General features: G+C 41.7%; 1 protein-coding gene across 2 annotated transcripts; it reads left to right on the forward strand.

Moving 5' to 3' along the window:
* Positions 1-8,521: 8,521 nt before the first annotated feature.
* ehf (ets homologous factor) lies at positions 8,522-20,365 on the forward strand. Of its 2 annotated transcripts, none has more exons than XM_079502467.1 (9): positions 8,522-8,708; positions 12,432-12,539; positions 13,970-14,227; positions 15,646-15,693; positions 16,309-16,353; positions 16,471-16,533; positions 16,867-16,911; positions 17,004-17,199; positions 18,723-20,365. In XM_079502467.1, the coding sequence occupies exons 2-9, from the start codon at positions 12,470-12,472 to the stop codon at positions 18,820-18,822; spliced, it is 825 nt and encodes a 274-aa protein (XP_079358593.1). In that variant the 5' UTR covers positions 8,522-8,708; positions 12,432-12,469; the 3' UTR covers positions 18,823-20,365. The 2 variants fall into 2 exon arrangements, with proteins under 2 accessions (XP_079358593.1, XP_079358594.1); XM_079502468.1 differs by having other exon boundaries at positions 16,312-16,353.
* The last annotated feature ends 556 nt before the right edge of the window (positions 20,366-20,921 follow it).

Raw genomic sequence — 20,921 nt, forward strand, 5'->3', positions numbered from 1 at the left:
GCAACGGAGCAATCCCTGTGTTGTGTTGTGTAGACTGTTAAGTATTTTTACGACGGTTGAATCATGAAGCACTGCATAAAGAATAATTAAAGGGACATTTCACCCTTTTTGCATAAAAATATATGTTAATGACGTTTAGAAGATTTAGAACCCTTTCCTGGGGGTCTTTGTGTACGGAGCCCCTGAATGGCCATGCATTCAAAATATATTTTATCTTGTCCGTACAAGATAATATCTCGTCCGGACAAGATATTATCTCGTCCGGACAAGATAATTATTATCTTGTCCGGACAAGATATTATCTCGTCCGGACAAGATAATAATTATCTTGCCCAGCCCAGTCACGTGACCACTTCTCTTCCTTCTCAAAGCTTCCTTGATGTAGTCCAGGAAGTAAGTGAGCACAGTGTCCATGACATCAGACACTGGGCTCACTGCTACAATCTAAAATATCTAAAACCACATTACACACACAAAGAACCCCAGGAAAGTGTTTTCTCTGTAATGTATACTGATGGCAAGTCATCATGTCTTTTCCATTCAGTGCAAACCCAAGTAGAGTAGAGTAGAGACTAGAGAAAGTAGTCTGTTTAGATTAGAACTGATTCCGATTGGTTTGGATGATCTGCTAAATTCAATTTAAACTGTTCATTGTTTTGGCAACACTGAAATGATGAGATAGCATGATCAGACTGAATAATGACGCAAAATAAAATTCTAATTTAAGGACAGTCAACTAGTGTTGAGATGCAGCCTATAAATAGATACCATTATAATAGAACATGATCCTGTGATAGACTTTTGTTCTGCTCCAGATTTTTCCCCTGGCTACCCTGCCGCAGCTCACGAAGCATTGTGGTTAAATCATATTTTGTTAAAGTTGTTCCTGGGAGCTGTTACACAGTGTGCAGACATCCTTTTCTTCTCAAGTGTACGTATTGTTTGGATGTGCGTGCTTCCCTTTGGACTCTATTTTTGAGTCATAGTTTGTACCAGTTGTTCCTGTTGTCGGGGATGAAATATGTGTATAGTCGCATACAGTACATTAGGATCATTTTCTACATTTATAGAATTCGTAGGCCTAATAGTATTTGTAATTTGAGCAAAATAATGTTACAGATAAATGATTGCATGAGTACAGATTCAGTGCACGTATACTGTACGTGTGTACTGCAGGGCATTGTCGTAGTAATGCCTATGTTATGCTCCATCGTACGATGGTGTCGCCCGCCAAAAATAGCAGATCTACAAGATCACACGCCTCACGGACGTGACGTGTTGTGATCTTGTAGATCAGGTCTTTTCGGCATGCAACACCGCCGTACGACAAAGTATAAATCAGGCTTAACTAGGTTAAAACATTCTTTTTTTTTCTGTCATTGTTCTGGTCTGTTGATGTATTGTATCATGCTCTAGTTGGGACATCGAGAGACAAGAAGTCATTGGTGCCCGGGGCAAATTGAAGTGTTGGTGGCTCATCTCAGAGTTGTGTTCATTGAAACACAAGGGGGCTAGCTGCCACTAGTTGTGGCAGGCTGATAATACAGCAAAGCATGCCTGACACCAAAACTACCACTTCAATCCTTGGAGTGTGCTCTGTCTATAACTCTATATTGTGTTCATTTTCGCCACAGGTTAGTTTTAACCTGCCACGCATGTCGGGAGCCACGGGTTAGTTAGCCACGGGGCAGCAGTAGCCTAAGGGTTAGAGGAGCGTCCCTGTTGCCGAAAGGTAGCCAGTTCGATTCCCTGGACGGGCAGGAAAAATCTGGGTGGGGAAGTGATTGTCATCACTCATCACTCACCCAACACCGCTGAAGTGCCCTTGAGAGGCACCCCCAACTGCTCCCCCTGGAGCTGCTTAGTGGCCAACAGTCAGGGACGTACTGGGCCCATAATTCAGCCCGGGAAGTGGAGTTGCGGAGGCCTTCTAGGCCTAGAGGGCGCTCTTCCACCTGGTCCAGTCCAGGACCGGCCTGGACTGGACCGGCCGTTCGGGAGTTGTCCCGAATTTCCCAATGGCCTGTGTGTGTGTGTGTGTGTGTGTGTGTGTGTGTGTGTGTGTGTGTGTGTGTGTGTGTGTGTGTGTGTGTGTGTGTGTGTGTGTGTGTGTGTGTGTGTGTGTGTGTGTGTGTGTGTGTGTGTGTGTGTGTGTGTGTGTGTGTGTGTGTGCACTTGGGCTCAGCTATCCTGGGTAAATAAAGGCAAAAAAAAAAAAAACCCGCAGCACAGGCTAATTAACAGCCGACCACGCATGACGGAAGCGACAGTGTTCTAATGCCTGTCGGACTGTTATGTCTAACCAACATATGCACCCTTGCCTCCCAGTATATTTCTGTGTGTCTTGACTCTTGCGCCATCATCTTCCCTGCTGTTTTGGGCTGTGTGGGCTACTGTAGCCTACCTCACATATGGCCTGCAGAGTCCGGGGGTATGGCAGCTGGATAACTGTCAGGAGACAAGTTTCATTGGCTGCACATTTTCATATTGCATGCAACTGTCTTTTTTCCCCCTTTCTTTGTAGACACATCTATAACTTCCAATGCGGGAGCCCCAGCAGTTTGTGAGACAACATTGCCCCCCATAGGCTGAAAAAAGATGCACACTCATATGTAGGAGACGGAGTACAGTCAACCTTCTGATTAAGATTATAGACATAAACATAGCTCATAAAAACTAATTTGTGGGACAATCACAGCCGGTGTTCACGATACAGTCTGATTAATACAACAAAGCCGAACAGCTGAACAAAAGGGGAGAGAATTCGTGGTTCCGTTATGCTCCTCATTAAGAGACCAAGAAGTCACAAAGTAACTTTGGTCACTTATTGTTTTTGTGTTTTGTTTTTTTTCTTCTCCTCCATCCGCCAAAAATAGCTGTTCTGGCTGAACCGTGCAGTCGTTTTTTGTGAAACTTGTCAACATGGTAGAGGGCCATGCCAAACGGTGACTATGCGAAGCCCATGACCATTGGCCAAAGGGTGGCGCTATAGCACTCAATTGAAAATGCAAACTTTGAACGTGCATAGCTCATGAACCGTTTAACTGTCGGCAATGACACTTTGATACACATATGTGTCTCCTCATGCCGAACAACTTTCGTGTTCTGACTTTTGACCTGACCTTTAGATCACCTGCCATTTTGAATTATATGAAAAATGTATCTCCTCCCAGGATCTTTGCTCAAAATGCACAAACGTCTACACGTGAACTTTGGACCTATACGGACAAAAAATCTTAGTAAATTGTTTTGTGAAAGTGAAAAACTGAAGCTTTTATGAGCCAATGAAAATTGCTGGTTTGTGAAAATTATTCTGCCTAGAATACATACATGCAGCGTCATATGCTTATGTCACTTTACAGTATAGTAGAGGGTCATGCCAAATAGCACTGAAAGCAGTCTTACTCCAATTGGCCAAAGGGGGGTGCTATAGCATTTTTTTTTAAATGGAACCTTTGAACTGTCATAACTCATGCTTTGTTTGGCCAGAATTCATGGCACTTGTTTCCACTTGTTCCTTGACTCATGGGGAACACATGTGTCACTTTGATCAGTAAGCTCCGCCCTCAGATTTTCTGCCACTTTGTGGCTTACACCTGATCATCTGCCTAGTTTTCTGAGCAATTTGCATGACATGTTCTTTCGCTGCTTGCAGCTATGTTTACTGTAATTACATTACACTAGAGTGGTGCCCGTTGGAGCCTCTAGAGTGGTGCCCGTTGGGCACTGGCCTACTTGGAACGATGCACGTTGGAAATGAATGCCCCACACAGATATTATGTCTGTGTCCCTTGTATGCCCATATATGGAGTTCTTTAAGGCATGCCCAAATATGGAGTCTATGCAGACGTCAGACCAGGCCTGCTCCATATATGGACCCTGGGCAGTGGGCAGCGGCCCTGTCCAGAGCCCGGGCAGAGGCCTTTTTGGGGCGATTCTGGACAAGTGTGGGTCCGACTCGACACTGGGCACTGCACTCCCTGTGGTGGTGTGGAACGCACGTGCCGAATTTGAAGTCGGTGGGGCGCACGGTTCTTGAGTTTCGTGGAATACAACAGTACACTACACACACACACACACAGTCGGAGTCGGAGACTTGGTGCATTTATAGATACCGTAGTTTAAAGATATTCTCTGACAGGGGAAGAAACGTACAAATTCCAATTTTATCAGAGCAATTGTCATTTGGAGCCGTAATTTACGCTAATAAACGTATCCCCTCCTTTTGTTCTGAGTGTGCCACTCAAAATGTGAAGTATTAAAGTTGACACTAACAGCCTTGATGAGCAGCTAATGAAACAGGAAAGGCAAGTGGGTACTAGTAAGTATTTCCCTCTACATTCCCTCTAATAAGTTCCTGTTCATGCACACTGTACCTGTCATGTCTGTTTTCTCTGAAGGATAGCAGTTTTTCCCATCAAATAAGAACTTGACTTGACTGCATCCTATAGCAAGGTATTCATATTTCTCAGCACTATAGTAAAGAAAATCACACTCCGACTCGTGTGAAGTGACCACTGTGGCTGCCCCATGACGTCACGGGAGGCATGCTTAACAGAATCTATGCCAATGTTGAGATTTCTCGTATAGTACTTAAACCCGCCTGTGCCAGATGACGCAAACCTCATCATTCTTTGATTTCTATTAATCCAGAATTAATACTATATTATATTTACCGTATTTTAGCTTCCCGTCGCTATGCAACGCTTGCTTCCGCGGTGTGATGTTATCAAAATCCCCAAACTCTGTCCACATACATTACACGTGCGATATTTAGCAGCGTTTTTCTCGGAATTGAGGCTCAGATAGAGGTGATATGAGGTAAGGGACAATGTTAGGACAATAAAAGAATTAGCACGACCTCGCAGTTAGCATATTAGCGCTTCTGACGCTAGCGAAGGGGACCCACGGTGGCATGACCCTCTACTATACTACTATATACTAAAAAAGTCCATAGACTTGACTGCCACATGACATCACGAGTGATAGCCAGACGTCAACAAGTTGCTGGGGTGCGGTATGGATCAGTGTATATAGCATATATGGGTGGGTGACATAGGCTTATAGGCTATTAATAGACCACACGGAAAGTATAATGCAGGTATTGTGATGACTGATCTCTCACGGTGCTGGTAGGCTGAGTCACACAGGAGTGGAGATGATACGACAGGCTTTGATCTCTTCCACCTTGTCTCTCAGTCTTTTGCTTTGTTTCTCCCAGTGGACTAGTGCATATAATGTCAACACCTCCCCCCCCCCCCCCCCCCTCTCTCTCTCTCTCACACACACACACACACACACACACACACCTCCCAGCCAGCTAGAGAAGAACGAAAGTCCATCAAATGAGATGCCAAACATTAAAAACGAACAAAAAAAAGGTTTACAAAAAAATAAGGGGGGTAAAGGCGAGAGAAGGAACGATTTCAAAAAGTAAAAGGAAAAATGTGGAGAATAGGAAAAAGCAGGGCAAGTCATTGGTCATAATGAATAGCAGCCAGCAACTCCAGTTCATTGCTGATGGGCGTATTAATCTTACTGTAGTAAAATCTGGTCAGGCATTCGCAGTGGGACATCACCAAGCGCGGCTTAGGCCCCAAATTACACCCTGGAGGGACTTTACCCTTTAGAAAGAGGATAGGAAAATGGCTCCCAAACAGCCGGCAAATAGCACCTGTGTTACATATAGACAGAGGGGCCGTGGGGAAGGCTGGAGGCGACTACGTCTGTGACCCATGCAGGTGGAAGGGAGAGGAGGGTCTTACCAATAGCACTGTACTGTAGTCTATCTGCTGGGCTAAGATGAGAGGAACTCTCAGAGATAATCATGTTAATACTGAGTCCCCTCATTACCTCTGAGGCTGAGCTGTGGGCACAGGCCCAAGTCACACACAGATAGAGAAAAGAGAGAATGTGTGCGAGAGAGAGAGAGTTCTGCAGAGGGCAGGGACATAACCCTGCAGCTCCCTAAGAGGGCTATTCCTTGACTTTGGGGAATAGAACCAGTATCTACATTATGAGGAAATGTCATTATACTGGCCCATAGGGATATAAAGACTTTCTACTGTGGAAATTCAATGCATGTTTTATACTGGTATGAATTGTTTATATTGGCATCTGACCACACGTACGTGGCTTGATTTAGAGAGTCATGTATTCTTAGACAACCTCATGTTTCCTCTCTTTACTTGTATTAAGAGAGACCCTATGAGTGTGCTGTTTGTTGTGTGTGGAACGAGCTTCTAAATTGTCTTTCTTGCCTTGATCTCCAATAAAGCCTCCCACCCTTTTCTGCCCTTTCTTTGTTTTCTTGGAAAAATAACACGATGGGAACGAATTGCAAAACTGTGATGTGACAATAAAGATGATTCTGATTCTGAACAGATGAAACTCATGCTGCTGCTGTCAAGCTCTGACATACTTTGGCACCCGCGCCTCTCACTGCTTGAGCCTATTACACGATTCATCACAGCGCAATGTCACTTCAATCATCAACATGATGCTGTTAGCGCTCCGACTCACTCTACGTACAGCTGCTCCCCAGAGATTGCAGGGTATAATGCTACAGAGATCAGCTTCAGATGATGATATTTTGCCCAAACCCTAATTGGCGACTTGCAAAAAATAGAATGTTTGCACTCCCTCCGATTGTTGACACTGCAGGACCCCGGCGGCAGGCATGAAAAGGGGCAAGGTTCACTGAACCTGAGTGGTGATGTGTGATTCTAACTGTTCACTTTTCATTTGGAAAAGATATTTGCTGAAATTAAAAGTAAATTGGTGAAACAAAGTAAGACATATCTAGTACAAATAATGTAATCACATCGTAATTCACCATTGTTTGCTGATTAGATTGGCCCCTCAACGCATTGTGGCTGATTTGAATAAAGAGATGATTTTATTATCTGCCAGATAACAGTATACATCAGTCATTATCACACTTCAGTTAATATCTGATGTCCTGTTCAAAGGCAGTATGTGTGTCTCCCAAGGGACACAAAGGGAATTATCCTAGCCTACATGATAACTCAAAGAGGAGAAATTATCAGCTTATGGGGCGTCCATGAGACTCAGCAAAGATTGCACGTTTAATAAAGTCACTTCCGATCCCCGTTTGGTGATGCTCACTGGGCCGGGGCACCAAAGCTGATTGTCATTTGTCAATCTCCTCTGCACACAGACGCATGTTGGATCGCAGTGTGTCGGCAGGAGCTATTTGGAGAGCAGGGCAGATCAAGGTTTGAGGTGATGGAGTAGAGTGTGCTGGTCAGATCACAAACAGCCCCTGGCAGCACTAAAATAAGCCTGTCCTAAATCATGAACGTCACCCAAAAAGAAGTAGAGCTCCCATATGAGGGACAATAATGCCAAATGTATAATCCGCACAGCGGTGTCTCTTGCCACGAGAACAGATTTTTCAGCTAACAAAGTGTCACATCACATCACATCAATTCTTGTCGGTAAGCGACTGATTATCAACGTTTTGATCTTATTCGATATTCATCAGGAGTCGACATATACAGAGTTTTGATTGTTGGTTTGCTGGCTTTACACATAAACCCTATTGTCCCAATTCTGGACTTGTCATTCGGTTGAAAATAGCACATCGAAAAGCTCACAACTCGACTCAATGTGAGGATTTGAGCTTGTAGCTCAGCTATTTTCAGTGAAGACATTTGGTGTGTAGAGGGTCGACAATAGGAGAGGAAATTATATAAGGTTTACTTACTGCAATCTTTTCAAGCTCACAGCAAGTCAGTTTTCTCTCTGCTTTTTGGCTCTACCAGGAAATAAAACACAAATTCTCTTGGGTCCTCTTTACCTAAACTGTCAAGCAACACATTCATCATGATGAAATGAGCAAAACAAATGTCTTGCTACTCTAACATACAATGGGAAGTTTTCTCTAAAGGTTAATACCTATTTTAAGCAACAATAGGAACAATGCCTTAGAGCAATTTAACTTTTCCCACTCTGGGCCAACATAGGTATGTGTGTATGCGTGACTGTGTGTTTGTAGGCGTAGAATGAATGTGTGTGTGTGTGTGTGTGTGCGTGTGTGCGTGTGCGCGTGTCCGCGCGTGCGCACGTTTCCCACTATGGGCCAACATAGGTATGTTTGTATGCGTGACTGTGTGTGTGTGTGTGTGTGTGTGTGTGTGTGTGTGTGTGTGTGTGTGTGTGTGTGCGTGCGTGCGTGCGTGCGTGCGTGTGTTTGTACTGTGTGTGTGTGTGTGTGTGTGTGTGTGTGTGTGTGTGTGTGTGTGTGTGTGTGTGTGTGTGTGTGTGTGTGTGTGTGTGTGTGTGTGTGTGTGTGTGTGTGTGTGTGTGTGTGTGTGTGTGTGTGTGTGTGTGTGTGCGTGCGTGTGCGTGCGTGTGACAGTGTGTGTGTTGGAATCCACTTCTATGCAAATAACTACCTGGCATGAACCTGTCCAGTTAGCCAATTGGAGCAGGACAAGGAAGTGATGTGGATAAAATACCCATTGTAGTGGGGCAGTACCTTAGTGTCTCTGTGAGCTTACACACCTGTTGATGAACACCCTTGGAGTTAAAAGAACACAACTGGAGGCAGCGTGTGAACTCTGTTACTCTGGTCCACGCTGCTTGGATTCCATCAGTCTCTGCCTGAAGTGAGAGTTAGCCTGCTGCACGTGACGGTCTTCAACACATCAGGCCTGGTCAGACCCCCGGATTCTACAACACTGGTAGGCAGCTGCACCTATGTTAGAGACAATGCTGTTAATATCCAGTAAGGTTAAAGACTGAATGCTATCAATCCAGTGGCATTCTCCTCATTGCTTCTGGGTTTCTTTCTTCTTATTTTTGTTTTCTCTTTTCTCTCTCTGTCTAGCCTGGAAAACGTTATGCCTCTGGAATCTGATTAGGCATGCTTATGTCAACGGGGCAGATTACATAATGCATATCCTTGCGTCAGGCTTAAATGAAGTGTTGCTTTCAAAGTCAGTCTAAACGCAAAGACAAAGAACAATGCCCTCTCCGATGTGTCATTCAGACTCAATGTAGGACGTACTGACACTCGTGTGTCCTACACTATGTTATTATAATTTAGCTCTTAAGAGAGTGCACAAATGGATGCCTTCGATCATTTTACTGTGGTTAATGTCTACACCTCATCAGAAAATAAAGTCACTGGATTACATTACAAGTATGTCTAACCAAACGAGGTGTGATGAATTTCTTAAATTCACTTCCTTAATTTTCCTGTACATAAGCTGCCCCTGGCAGATGCGCTGGCCGCTTTGTTGACAGAATACTGACTTGACAGAGGTAGGCAGCACTAAGGGCTAAACACAGAGCAGATGGCGTTTAAGGAGACTTGGCAGCGGGCGTGTGTCAGCTGTGGCGTTGATCTACCTTGGCGCCATTTCAAGTTACACGACACATTCCTGCATAACTCCTGGGAAAATCGGGAGGCATACTTTGGTTAGACATAGCATTGGTTAGACATAGCATTGGTCCAACTGGATTAAGGTTGGTGAGGGGTGCGTTAAAACGACCGGATTAAGGTTGGTGAGGGGTGCGTTAAAACGACCGGATTAAGGTTGGTGAGGGGTGCGTTAAAACGACCGGATTAAGGTTGGTGAGGGGTGCGTTAAAACGACCGGATTAAGGTTGGTGAGGGGTGTGTTAAGTGTTGGGAGAGGGTTAAGGTTAGGTTTAGGTGTGTTGCCCCGTGGGAGGTTAGGGTTAGGGTGAGGGTTTGAGATATCGGACCAATGGTATGTCTAACCAAAAGCATATTGACTTCTTAGGAAACTGATTTGTTAAAATACTAAAGAAAACTTTCTGCATGTGTGCATAACCTTTGACACTGGCACACCATGACATGCAAAATCGTATAAACATGTGATTGGGTTGGCTTACTGGTTTTCATCTTTTTATAACCTACCATAAAAAGTGTTTCTAAGATTTCCAAAACATTCAGAACATATCCCCAAAATAGTTAATGTAGTTAAAGGGCCATGCTAATAAAGTATACACGTTACCAAAGCTACATAGCCTGCAGGTACGAGAGGCCAGCATTATAAATTCCACAGACAGAAAAAGATTATTCACTCCTTGTGTTACTTGATTTTACATTTCAAGCATTTTTAGATGTCACTTTTGTTTACATTTTCTTCATAGTCATAATCATTGACAAACCTAGCTGAATAACGGAGTCAATGTTGGGTAAATACCATTGCGCAATTCGTCCGTTTTTTTTTTTGCTCCAGGAACTACATTCAGCTATTTAAAAATAAATGCATTAAAACACAACAATAATAGAACTTTGACAATAGAAAAGGCACCAATGGAATCCAATTGCTTCATCAAAAACGAAACAAACCACAACCCACAGTTTCTTTAAAAAATGTTTGGCAGTAATTTAAAGTCCATCATAAATGGTAAATGGTGCATTTATATAGCGCTTTACATAGATTGTGCATTACATTCACCCATTCACACACCGATGGCAGCGGAAACCATGCAAGGCACCAACCAGCACATCAGGAGCAATTAGGGGTTCAGTGTCTTGCTCAAGGACACTTCGACACTGACTCTGGGGGAGCACCATCCAGCCACTCTACCCCTGAGCCACCGCCGCCCCTCATAAGTCGGTGTTGCTATATTTTAAAGCTAACTCAACATATTTAAGTGTATTCAATGCTTGTTGAGATTTGAGACTAGCTTGGAAGTATTTCACAGGTTGTTTTCTTGTACGTAAGACGTATCAGTTAGGGGTGTGCTGAAATATCGATATTGCGATATATATCGATACGTCCTCCCGCGATAAATAATCAATATCGATTATTAAAATATCGATATATATATATATATATATTATTTTTTTAATGTGAAATGTTGTTCATAATGAAGTGGTGAACAACATGTTTAGAAGGAGGAAGGAGGAAATGACAGCTAAAATAAAGAAAATCCCACTCTCAGATTCCACAGCAACCAGAAGTACTGAATTACTGGATGGTGATTTGTCCAAACAGCTTTGTGGGAATACAAAATGAATGCATTTCCCCAGCAGTGGACAAGTCCACTGACACCAGTGATAATGGTCAGTTGGTGGTGTTTGTGAGGCGTTATGATGATACCAGTAATAATGGTCAGTTGGTGGTGTTTGTGAGGGATTATGATGATACCAGTGATAATGGTCAGTTGGTGGTGTTTGTGAGGCATTATGATGATACCAGTGATAATGGTCAGTTGGTGGTGTTTGTGAGGCATTATGATGATACCAGTCATAATGGTCAGTTGGTGGTGTTTGTGAGGTATTATGATGATACCAGTGATAATGGTCAGTTGGTGGTGTTTGTGAGGTATTATGATGAGGGTATGAGGCAAAGGTTGAGTTTATTGAGTATTAATTTAGTGTTTGAGTGGTGCAACCACTATAGACAGCTATGTGTGTGTCCCTCCCTGTGTCCGAGCATGAAAATAGCGTTTTTTTCAGTTCCAACTTCCAAGTATTTTGTAGTTGCAGATATCGTGATATATCGTTGATGAAATTTCATACAATATATCGATATATCGCAAATATCGCAATATATCGAATATCGTGATATTATCGTTATCGAGGGCCTAATATCGTGATATATATCGTATCGTGAGGTACCCATATCGTCCCACCCCTAGTATCAGTATTGTCAGTGTTTGTTTGATTGTTTACACATTACATAATAATCATGTTAATGTGTATTTTCAAGAAGGGCAAAACGAAAGCTTGCACATCAACACATCAAAAAAGGAAATGTCCACAGATGTTGTGGAAAAAATACAAATAAAATGTGCATGCTGCCAATTGATAGTGTTTAATGACAATAAAATGTCATTAAACATTTGTCTAAAATAGCAGCTCTACAATAGCGTCAAGTTGTAGATCTGTTTGGCCGATAGATTTGGTGTAAACAGAAAAGAGTGGTTCAAGTACAGAGCTAACTCAGGTCCAGTTTACTCTTAGTCAAAATGTAAATGTTAAAAAGCAGATCTTTTGCATCTTTTTTTGATTTATTGGTCTTAGCTTGCACTTCTTAATTGTGTTTGACTTTTAATACGCACCTGACTGGAATACCTGTTGATTTGAACTAGGGCAAACCTTTTTCCTAATCTTCGATGTACACAGTATTTTCAAACTTTTTATTTATTCATAAATAAACTAACAAAATAAAATGAAACGTTCCTATCAGAAGAAGTAACTATAGAGGACCACCTAGGGGTCCCAGACCCTCTTCATGATTTATGATTTATTCTGTACTGCATGTCATTTTACGATTTTGGTAACATTGTTTTTATTTTTTCATTTATTATTAAAGTTCTATTCATCTTTCAAGGAAGTAGGATAATTTGGCTTGTGTTTTGTAAGTAAATCTTCACTCCATCTGAATTGGCTGACATTGCCTCCATGTGTGTCTTCACAGCTCTGGGCCATGGTCGGTCCTAGTGTAGCAGCTGCAACATGAGCGTCACACCTACTATCACCATTGACAGCCTGTCCACAACCTGGAGCCCCAACTCATACTCCGACGGTGAGCTGTGCAGTGGTGGAAGAATAAAAGCACAAAATTATCTATATATCTATATTATCTTATCTATCTACTGAAATGCACCAAATCTCTATACGTGTGTATGTACGTACGTACGTCTGTAATCCATGTAACTCAAGCCGCTCGCCTCACCGACTTCAAATTTGACAAACACGTTCCACACCACCAGAGGGAGTGCAGTGCCAAACTTTCCTTTTGCTTTAAGTAGCATGTAACATGTCAAACAGCCATAGCCACTTGCCCCAAATGTGCTGACCTCATGACATTTTGCTGACCTCATCACATTTGTCATGACGTCTATGGCCGTTTTTTTGCCCAATGAGTGTTTTTTGTGCAAAACTAATGCTTGGAATGGATTCAGAATCATGAAAACCCCCTAGTTTGACATGTCACATGCTACTTACATTTTTGCCTGCCATAGGATGTTAATGGTAGGGTCACAAGAAACCCCTATAAAAATTGCCCAATAGTGACAGCCGGTCAGCAAGTGGATTCATGAATGTATGTATTATACAATATTTTAGGCCAATAAAAAAGACTATATACCAAATTTCCCACTTTAAACAAAAGAAGCCTGTCGGCTGCCGGACTAATAGCTAAGACCCGGCCTCTCCCACTTAGACACTCCCACTTAGACACTCCCACTTGGACACTTTCCAGCCGGGCTCATTCATTCCAATGTAAATATCATGGATTTTACACATTAAATACTGATTCATTTTTCGAACCAGACCTTCAAAATGTCTTCCAAATCCAACAAGGCCTGCCATATGCACTGGAAAAATATGTGCGTGGCATTTCTTTTTTAAAACAATGTTTTGTCATATAGGAAAACTATTGGTGGAGAGGTTTAGACACGGTTAGACAAACCTCTCCACCAATAGTTTTCCTATGGGTTAGACTCTAACCCATGTTATACTTAGCTGTGATTGGACCATGTCATTTTTCCATATATACCACTCGTTATTGTATAAACAATTAATAACATCAGATTAAGGTAAGAAAACAGTTAATCCGGACTTCTCCTTTAAGAACCCAATGCAATGCTTCAGTTACTGAGAAATATATTTTAGAATGTAGCTACTGTTTACTACGGAGCCCCTGAATGGCCATGCATTCAAAATATATTTTATCTTGTCCGGACAAGATAATTATTATCTCGTCCGGACAAGATAATAATTATCTTATCCGGACGAGATAATATCTTGTCCGGACGAGATAATATCTTGTCCGGACGAGATAATAATTATCTTGTCCGGACAAGATAATATCTTTTGAATGCATGGCCATTCAGGGGCTCCGTAGTTTTCTCATTGCAAGCATATACATTTTCCACAATACAGATGAATACAATGCAAACACAGGTGAATACATTTGATATTTGACATCTGACTCTGTCTCTCTCTCTGTAGTTTCCCTGGTGGTGCCTGGGTACTCAAGTCGCCTGTGGGCTCATGAGTCTCAGCCTCAGTACTGGAGCAAGTACCAGGTCTGGGAGTGGCTACAGCAGATCATGGACATGCATCAGATTGATGCCTCAACTGTTCCCTTTCAGAACTTCGATATAGATGGCCGCCAACTCTGTGCCATGAGCTACCAGGACTTTGTCCGCGCTGCTGGTAGCGTGGGACCCATCCTCTTCCACAGCCTCGCAGAACTCAAGTGGAGCGGTGGGTTGGAATATAAACTAGAAGGCGCTGTGTGATTCAGTCAGGCGATAGAAAAATGTCCTTGACCAAGGCTATCTGAGAGGTCTTCACTGCTTGGAATTATAGCAGGGGAGAGAGGGTGGCTTACAAAGCCAACGGGGTGACAGATTCAAGAGTTGTTCTCGCTTAGAGACACAGAAGAATTCAACCAAGCATTTCCGGAAACTGAATTGACCCGTACGAATTGGCTTTATACGAATGGGGGTTTCGGTGAAAGAGCCGGGGGATTTGAAGCAACTCCAGTTCTTCATCTTTTGGGAGAGGGGCTGTGAAACATGCCAACTATCATTTCATTAGCATTTACAGAGGGACTGTTATAAAATGAGGCAATGACTGCATCTGGTGCATCAGATATAATTTGCATTCGGAATTATAGTTTGAGGCAGTTATCATGACACTAAACAGGAACAGCCAGTTTAACCACCAGAGGACAGAGAAGCAAGTGTGGAGCAGCCCGAATTCGAAACCAAACTATGGCACAATGCTCCAGTTTTGATTGTTGTTATAAATATAAGTAAATGTATACATGATAGGAGTGGCTATTTGTTTTTTTCACCTATGATAGGTGAATAGGATGACATTTTTTAAGAACTAGTGACCATGATACTTCCCTAGTTGATTACTTACTGAGACAATGATTTATTGTATTACTAAATTAAATTATGAATTATTATTATTATAATAAATTAGTTATGTGGAAATGTATACGGAAAGTGGGGACCCAGAAGGCCGACCGAGTGGAGATGGAGTGATACATAGATATTGAATATTCCCTTATATTCAATACCCATTTTAAAACCTTTGACACTAACATGTAAATAAAAAATGAAATAAGAAGATTGACTCTGGCTCTATCCAATTTTCCTATTTTGATTCTGGAAAGTTATGCAAATTCGGGCATATTCTCGTATATAATGCCTGATTTGCATATTTAAATTTTCAGAAAATTTGTAATACAATAATTCATTGTCATGTACTGTAGGTGGGAAAAAAAGATACATATGAAAAAGCTACTTCTGTGGAAAGGTTATCATATATTAATTTACTTGTATTGAACCTTTTCATAGACTTGTTTGACAACACTGTCAAGGTGTAGCGTTGGATTGATGTTAATATGCATTTTCACACAGTTAACCTAAACCTTCAATTCCTCGAAAACTTGTACTTTGTCTGCTTTTTTTTCTCCCTACACCAAACCTCTTTGCCGAAAATAGCCAATCACAACTTAAGTGAGCTTGTAGATCAACTATTTTCAACTAATGTTCCCCTCAAGTGGTTAATATACACTCTGATAATGTAACTCTGAGGACCCCTAGGGGTCCCGGAGACACATGTCTTAATGTATGTGTTAACCTCTTTCTCCCTCTCTTCTCACACAGGACAGTACCATGTGGAGATAAGCCAACTGGAAATCAAACCAGCAGAATGTAAGCTTGAAATGTATTGTACAGTATGTGACAGAATGATCATGCTGATGCTGTTGACAGTAATAAACATATAATTCCATGCCTCTGCTTTTGATATCCCCCCCCACTGGCCATTGATTTTGTTTTGCCGGTTGGGATATAATTTATCCCTGCTTTTGGACTGAATTAAATACATGCCTTTTGCTTTTGGGAAATATAGACTGTCTGGTATGTTTAATATTTCATAATATCACAATTTAACAAGTGAATTTATTTTAAAATGTTATTTTATTTTCAACAAGTAGAGCGCTGTTCAAATAAATGCAGCAGATTATAAAAAAGGTTGTGGCTCCTGTCCTGGTACAAACTATCCAAATGCAGGAATTACATTTTGGTTGATGGGTTCACACGATCTCATTGGCTGACACCAAACTCATTCTATAGTTAAATCGGTTCTGCTCTGCTGTGGCTGTTGTGCAATGCCTTGTGGGTATGAACCGTATGATACTGCCGGTTCATGAGCCACCTGCAGTACAACGTATACAGTATCATTACTTTGAAACGGTATAAAGCCTCACAAGAAATATTATACATAAATATTTAGTTATTTACATATAACTGTATTCTTTTTTCCAGTAGATTTCTCTTGCACATTTCCAGATGCCAGCTATCCACCTGGAGGTAAGTACAGCAGATTTTGACATTTGGCCTCAGTATTAGTTTTTCAGATTTAAGTGGAACAAAACAGAGAGGTAAAATATTGACTTCTATTTTCTATTTTCTTCCCCCTGAATTTAGAAATCTATGATGCCTCGTTTCAACCCCTCGCACCTGTTGCCTCTCCCAGCCCATCTAGCCCCGGTAAGTGATACATGATATAGCCATAAAGAACAACTATTTGAACTCAAAAGGTGCTAAATGCACAGTGCTCCTCTGGGAAGAGAGGACCGATGGGAGATGAAAAAGGAGTGCAAACTGTGGCCTATTGCCAGCCTAGTATCTGTAAATAGCATTGTGCATCTGTAATAGACTAAGTAATCACTATGGGAGTGTGCTGGTTGTTCATTGTAAAGTGTAACTTTGCACAAGTGCTATACGGCGGCGGCGCTGGAAAACAAGTAAAACAATTGAAAGACCCAGATCAGATGAAAGGCTCGACATAAATACATTTGCTTTGTGTTTGTTTATTCTCAGACATAAAACGATCTTACAGTCGCCCACATCAGGTCAAAAAGCATAGTAAGTAACAATAAACAAACCTTCTGAGATACGTGTATGTGAAGGTCGCAGCGATCCAAGCTTAATGAGCGACTCTTCACATTTCCCCACAGATCCAAGGGGGACACATTTGTGGGAGTTCATCAGGGACATTCTGCTGAACCCAGAGCGTAACCCAGGACTTATAAAGTGGGAGGACCGAGCGGAGGGTGTTTTCCGCTTCCTGAAGTCAGAGGCTGTGGCTCAGCTGTGGGGCAAGAAGAAGAACAACAGCAGCATGACTTATGAGAAACTAAGTCGGGCAATGAGGTAGGGACAATTAAAGCACATACGTACAGTAGGAGCACAAAAAACAAAATTGACGCTTATGGCTGCATTCTTGCACTTTCAGTATAGTTTTATAACTAGTAAGAAGCACTCAAATCACACTTCAGAAAGCATCGTACTAGCAAGGGAAAAAGAAAAGAGAAAACTTAATAAATAAATAAATAAAGAGCTCATATATGAGTTAATGGACTGGACAAGGCACATGCAGTCCATTACCCAGGGCATCACTGTGTAATGCACTTCCTTTGCAAGTAGCTGTCACAACAGCAAAGACTTGTGCGTAAAACAGCATGCAATGGAATTTTTTTTAACATTGTAGAGTTTACAGTAGGGTGTACCTGTTTTAAATGTGGCAGATTTAAAACAAATATATGGCCAACTCCAACAACAACAGTGACAATGACATGTAGATGTTATTCTTACCTCTGAACTTGAACTGTAGAGATTGTTTTTCTAAAAAGAACAACTGGTTCTCACTACTATACACCATCGAACCAGTAGTGACTTCATTCATCTCATTAAGAGCCTGTCCAGGCATTGACATTGTCCATGAGCAACAGTCAAACAAAATGTGCTCACAGAATGTTGTGGTTTTTGCACTCAAATGAACCGAAATAACCTCCCAGAAAACCATCCTTGATGTTGTCACAGGCACTGCCTTTACCTCCAAATGAGATAATCTAATGAACATTATTTCACTGCGCCACAAAGAATAGATGAACTAGAAAATGTGCCTGTAAATTGTGTCACTAATATGCCCACAGCTCTGATGTTCTCTTCACTGCAGTGCATTACAGGACTTTATTTCTTGTTGGGGCCCTTTTTGTCACCACAGTTTGGCTCTCTTGTTCGTTTAGGATTCGGGTTCAAAGTCAAAACAAAAATCATATTTATTATATATGATTAGAAATCAACTGAAAACAGTGTGATTTTAGCAAACTACTATAATTTAAAAAGAAACTGCAATAAAAATCGAAGCAAGTGGATCCTGAGATCCACATGAGTCAGCGTGGATCCCAAGCCTTATGTGGTCCGCCTGTGATGCCAGTAATCTGTGACATGTCTATGACGTACGACCCCAAGAGTCCAAATGTGGGCATGGTTTCAGCCTATGTGAAATACATTAGTAAAATAACTTCCGTGGCCTTCTGGGCTGGCAGTGTGCACAAGAGATTTGGTGCTGATTGGTCCAGCGGTTTGCAAAATGAACACCAGGACAAACAGAGACAGACTTGCAGATGGCTAGATTCCCGTAGAGCCACGCCAACACAGTTGGTTAGTTCATTGAACAGGAGGACGGAGGACTGTGCCACTATTTATATACAGTATGTAAACAATTACATTTTGTACCAAGTTACCAACACACTTAAAATCATCAGTGGTAATTTGTCCATTTATTACACTGAGAGTATATAAATGGACAATTTGTATACTCTCAGACTTAACAACCAGGACTTTACTGTGCATGCTTACAGTAGAGTCAGTGCTTGTGTCTTATGTTACAGATATTACTACAAAAGGGAAATCCTAGAGCGAGTGGATGGACGCAGACTGGTTTACAAGTTTGGAAGGAATGCACGCGGATGGAGGGAGTCCGAGAAGTGAAACAAGATCATATTTGATTAATTTATATTTTCTTCAATTTTGTATGTAAATGTGATATTTTAGTTTTACTGAAATAGCACATACTTTTGACTGTTAACTTAATGTTTTTGTAAGTGCTGAGACGTTTACATATTGAAATTTGTACTGTATTTTTGTGTCATTGAAGTTTTCCATTCACAAGTCCCTTTAGATTGACTCTGAGGTCCCTTATTCCTTATTATTAGTCACTGAATATACCATAACAAAATGAGTCTATGTCCTACACACACACACACACACACACACACACACACACACACACACACACACACACACACACACACACACACACACACACACACACACACACACGCAATGTGACTGCTCACTGCTCCTAAGTAGGATGGGTCAAATGTAGAGGACAAATTTGTAGTGGACAATAAAGTATATCGTCTCTGTCGGGTGGAAACTTCATGTCCAACTGTTACTTTTCAGGTTTCAACCCAAACAATGCGTCACTTTGTTCGCATTGCGAGCTTGCAGATCTGCTACTTTTGCTACTTTTGTGTGACACTGTATAGTATAACCAAGTAGAGCGTTAATTTATGAAAAAACACAAAATGTTTTAATACGGAGCTAGGAGCGGTTTCTGCCCAACAGCGACGATATAACATTACACAACATTACATAACTTGATTGTGTCTGATTTCGATGTGAGCGGATTTACCATTGAAAGAGCCCGTGTTAAAAGGCATCTTTGGTATTTATACTGTGAAGCAGGATCGTTGTCGACAACACATTTGAATGCCACTCACATGACACTGTAGCTCTGGTCCATAGCTCTAATGGGTTGCATTTAGAGCTATGTTACTCTCGACTTCCGCTGCTCGCATGAATGCGAGCGGCTTTCTAATGACACAAAGGCGGGTTGTGTCATTAGAAAGCCTACTTTCCTTAGTGGGAGCACTCTGAGCCCCCCACCACACGTATAAACGGTACATTTGGCCAGAAAGGGATTTTTTTTCACCGGAGGAAAAATATTCTCTATGAGGCAATTCTCTGGGCAATATCGGTAGAGGGCGCAGCGGAGTAACTAAAAGTATTTCTTTTCCGGTGCAAACAAAATCCCCTTTTGGCCAAAAAGTACCGTTTATACGTGTGGTGGGGGGCTCAGAGTGCTCCCACTAAGGAAAGTAGGCTTTCTAATGACACAGCCCGCCTTTGTTTTGGTGAGTGGCAAAAACGTTCTTTTTATTTACGCTAAAGACGAGAGGCTGGTCTGCATTCATGCGAGCGGCGGAAGTCGAGAGTAACATAGCTCTAAATGCAACGCATTAGAGCTATGGACCCGAGCTAATGACACTGTACAACTGCAGAGGAATGCAACTTATGCAAGTAGCAATTATGTGTGAAAATAATTACGTTGTGGTTTTTGTTATTATTATTATTATTATTACTTTTATATTTCATCCCTTGGATTCACCAGTTCACTGTACTAAGCAGTAAGAAATGTGTTTATATGTAACTTTAATGAATAAAGGTTGCCATTACTTTTGACGTTGTACTGAAAGTTGTGCGTCTATATTCTTTGTGTTGTGTGAGTCGACAACCCTTTACCCTTTCAGTTCAATACATCATTGCCATGGTACAAGACAACGTTGTTCTTTGAAATAATTTAACCAACTAATGAAAGCAGGTCTATAGTGACTTTAATTTGACAGCTGTGCTGAAATATTCTGACTTTTACCTCAATCTGATCAATATCCATTTGTAAGCAGAGCTTTGGAGCCAGACACTTTTAGTAGGAGTTTGTTGAATTGGACTCCCAGCTCACAGTTATTTGTATACGGTACTTTCATTGCAGCTATTGGCAAGCTTTACTTTGAGATGCTATTGGTTTGGAGATAGGGCTTGTCATTACTGAGCTCTCTCGATAGTGAGAAATGCAGGGGAGTTAATTGCTCGCTAGCGTGTGCCACACTTGTCATGCTGACACCTCCAGGCTATAGATGGATGACTGGTCCCTGATAGCCACTGAGATAATGTCAGTGCCACTAATGTCCATTTTCTCAGGCCTGTGTTTATAGGCAAATCTTTGTCTAATCTCGGCTGTGCTTTGT

This window comes from Electrona antarctica (assembly GCF_951216825.1).
Source record: "Electrona antarctica genome assembly, chromosome: 5".
Classification (NCBI taxonomy): Eukaryota; Metazoa; Chordata; class Actinopteri; order Myctophiformes; family Myctophidae; genus Electrona; species Electrona antarctica.

Coding starts and splice junctions, on each gene's coding strand:
- ehf (XM_079502467.1), top strand. CDS start 12,470: ATGAGCGTCACACCTACTATCACCATTGACAGCCTGTCCACAACCTGG. Junction 16,354..16,470: donor TGCCAGCTATCCACCTGGAG/GTAAGTACAGCA, acceptor CCCTGAATTTAG/AAATCTATGATGCCTCGTTT. Junction 16,912..17,003: donor ACATCAGGTCAAAAAGCATA/GTAAGTAACAAT, acceptor ATTTCCCCACAG/ATCCAAGGGGGACACATTTG.